General features: G+C 34.1%; 1 protein-coding gene across 1 annotated transcript in view; it reads left to right on the forward strand.

Annotated features, from left to right (window-relative positions):
• The window catches only part of nipal4 (NIPA like domain containing 4), a gene marked incomplete in the record, with an annotated part of 13,607 nt that overhangs the window by 1,978 nt on the left and 7,843 nt on the right, over positions 1-3,786 (forward strand). The window contains 1 exon segment of the mRNA XM_035665957.1: positions 686-790. Coding sequence (XP_035521850.1) covers positions 686-790 — 105 coding nt within the window.

Here is a 3,786-nt window from a genome sequence, read left to right on the forward strand (position 1 = left end):
TCATATACCGATGCACAGCATTGGGAGCAATTTGGGGTTCAGTATCTTGCCCAAGGACACTACAACATGTAGCTGGAGGAGTCGGGGATCGAACCAGCAACCCTCCGATTAGGGGACAACCTGCTCTGCCTCTGAGCCACAGCTTTAACTTTAAATACAAGTTTTTACCATCAAAAGAAAAGAAAAGAAGTTTTCTGTCCAATTTATAGTCCGTAATATATAAAAACACTTTATTCCTTCAAAATGATGTGTAAATAAAGGTTTTCAGAAACAACTATTTATAGTTTACAGGTTTTTTTAAATCATTTTTTCATCTATATAATTAATCAGTTGTTTGGTCCATAAAACGTCAAAAAAATTGTGAAAAATGTTACTGTTTCCTCTAATGTCTCGTTTGGTCCATAACACAAATATATCAAGTTTACTGTCATATAGGACGAAAGAAAATATTCACATTTGTGAAGCTAAAATCAAAGAATTCGATTAATTGATTACCAAAAACTGTTGGTTAATTAATTAATTAAAATATTTGACAACTAATCGACTAATTGTTGCAGCTCTACTCCTTATTACACTAAGGTCGATATATTAAAGATAATTATGAAGCAACTACCGACGGGACTCAACGATATGATGAGAATGAGAATAAAAGGTTTGATGGTTGTGATGCTGTGGGTCTCTGCAGGGTCTGTGGTCCGGCTGTGGTGCGGCCCTCAGTCTGCAGTCTGTCTGTTCACCGGAGGTCAAACGCAGATCTACACACACCTGGACAACAGCACTCATACAACAGGTACACACACTCACACACACACACACACACCTTTTACTGATGTGTGTTAATAGGAGGGAGTCTTTGTGTGTAAACCACGTTCTTTATGTTTAAGGATCTTATTTAAATCTGTGTTGAGTAAAGGGAGCGTAAGAGATTCTAGGTTTATGGATATTTCATTTAAAACTGTACAAACAGTGAACTCAGTGACTGCAGGAAGTTTGTGTAAAACTAGAGATTTGGATGAGATTTAAGCGGATTATTTCCTGTTTAGGGAAGTTTTTATACAATTCTCTGTCTGTAGAGTCTGTATTATGTAGTTTTAATAACTCCTAACAATCATACAGACCTAATAGGGTTATTTTTTCAGGGTTTTTCTTCTGTCTGGCGCTTGGCCGTTGTTCTGTTAGACAATTAAATGTATCTTTACTTCACAAAAGGTAACGTACTGTGTATATTTTCTTACACCCCTTAAAATCAAGCAGGTCTGGCGACCCCTAGTTGGGGTCTCAACCCTCAGGTTGGGAATCAGTGGAGCATGGCTGCACAATATCATTAATTCAGATCAGAAAATATAGAAAGAATAAATTTATGTAGTCTGATTGAGTCTGCCGAATCATCATTATTCATCTATTTTTACCGTCGGTGCTTCATGTTCAGTCCAAACTCTGACTGCTGAGACAGTGAGCTCCCTGATAGCCGCGGTATGGTTCGCACACTGGGCTGATGATAATGGCATAATGATCCTTAGTTCAGTGACAGTGTGCAAACACTGCACGCCCATTTCTGAGCCAAATATACAAAAGGTAGACTTTACATTTTACTGTTCATAACACAGGACATTTACTCTGAATGAGCAGCTTAAAAACAGAACTTGGGGCATAAATTAAGAATATACTGTGTCGTTGTTTGATTGTGGTGTTTCTCCCAAATCCCATTTTAAGGAGATTAAAATTTAAATGTACTAATATGTTTACAGGGTTTAATTATCATGAATTACAGTATTTTACTGTTTCTCTGGCTTTGAAACTCTGGAGTTCAGTAAGACTTTTAGAAACTTCCATTGTTGTATTTATGTAAAAAAAATGTCATTTTACAGATAAAACGACGATTGTATTTTACTGCATTGGTTTAGTTTTTGTTCTGTATCTACCACAGAGGTTTATTTTCATTCAAGACAACAAACACAGAGAAAAGACAACAAAAAAGCAAAATGATTTTAATAATAACAACATAATACATGAAGTTTGACAGAAAGTACATTTAAAACCAGCTGATTGGATCGGTGCCAGCAGACTAAGTACTTCCTGGATTGGTGCTTCGAGGAACAAATGTGACGATAATCTCGTGATGTGTTTTAGATTTCACTGTGATGGAAAATAAAAAAAATGTGTTAACGAGAGGAAAAGGTCTCTGAACTTCCTCAGTAGCCACAATGCATCCAGAAAGAAGAATAATGACTCCAGATTCCAGTAGGTTGAACGGAAACAATGAGGCTGAAGTTGTTTTACTGGAACTGTACCTTCATACTGCTGGGAGGAAGTAATCACAGCTTGTATTCATAATCAGTTTTTATTTTTATCTTGTTTTTAATTCAATTCAGTTCAATTTAGTTTTTATTTGTTTCAGTATTAGTTTTAAGATTACAGATATTACAGTACAAACACTGACTCACTCAATACGTCCTCAGGCTGGTTGTGTCGACTCATTGGGTAAAGTAAAAAACACATTTCCTGTATATTTTTATTTTAGAATGTTTTAAAATGTTTGTTCTCTGTATGTTTTTATCTAGAAAGCTTGAAAGTGCTTTACCAATAAAATAATGATTAATACAGCCCTATAGTTGCACACAGCAACTCCGTCACTTTACCCTCGCTTCCTAGTGTGAAGGGGAAACTACGGTGGCCACGAAATGTGCAAAAAACACAAATTACCATCTATCTATAGATCAACATGGTGGCCCAGTGGTGATTATACACTAATTAAAACATATTATATTCTATTTTTGCCAATAGATCCTTCTAAATGTCACACACTGGACCTCTACGTCTAATTTTTATTACAGTTTATTTAAACTAAAATGTTGTTTTAGTTGTTTTATTGTTGGGTTAAGTTTTAACTATAATAACCTCGTTGTCGTAATAAACCTCTGAAGAAGAAGAATCTGATCCATGCAGGCCATTTTAGAGCACATATGAACTTTAGTAACGTCCCCTGAAGTGTTGCAGAAACAGACTGATAGTGCTGATAAAGAATACGAGCTGAGAGAATGAACGAGTAACTGCAGTTAAAAACAAGCTTAGAAAAGTTGCACAAACGTTAAATCTTCTCTCTGTTTTAATAAAACTGTTATTTTCAGACAACTCAGGGAAAGTTTGCCAACAGGAAGAAAGTGTTTGGTATTTTAATATATTTGTGCCAGTTCTGTATTCTGTCACAATAAAGAGGGAACAATGGCTGTGATAACATCGGCACTGTGTGAAAGGAGATATTATGTAAAGAGGAATGTAAATGAGACTTTGAGAGGAACTCGTCATTCCTTCTATCTGCAGGGCAGATCAGGTGTAACAGCGCGTTCATCAGAGTTTTGTACAAAAAGACACAAAAATATTAAATAAATAAAATAATTAATGAAGGTGCTTTTAAGTTTTGCATTAATAAATCCAAGTAAAGTAAAGAATGTTTCCAGTTAATGTTTAGGTTATATTTTGTTTTAAATGAATAATTCTCACAATTCTAACTTTACTTTCTTAGCATTTACTAATACAGACATATTAAGAGATTATTATATCTTAATTTGTCTTTTTAATTGAACTTTAGCTTTTTTTATTGTATGTCTCTCCATTTCAGTGTTTATTTTAAATTATTCTTTCACTTTGTGTCACACTGTATAAATGAATTGTGGTATAGAAACTAAAAAATAATTTTCTTCTTCTTCTTCTTCTTCTTCTTCTTCTTCTTCTTCTTATTATTATTATTATTATTATTATTATTATTATTATTAATATTATTATCTT

This window comes from Morone saxatilis, unplaced genomic scaffold (assembly GCF_004916995.1).
Source record: "Morone saxatilis isolate NCDOM2014 unplaced genomic scaffold, NCSU_SB_2.0 Contig20, whole genome shotgun sequence".
Lineage (NCBI taxonomy): Eukaryota > Metazoa > Chordata > Actinopteri > Moronidae > Morone > Morone saxatilis.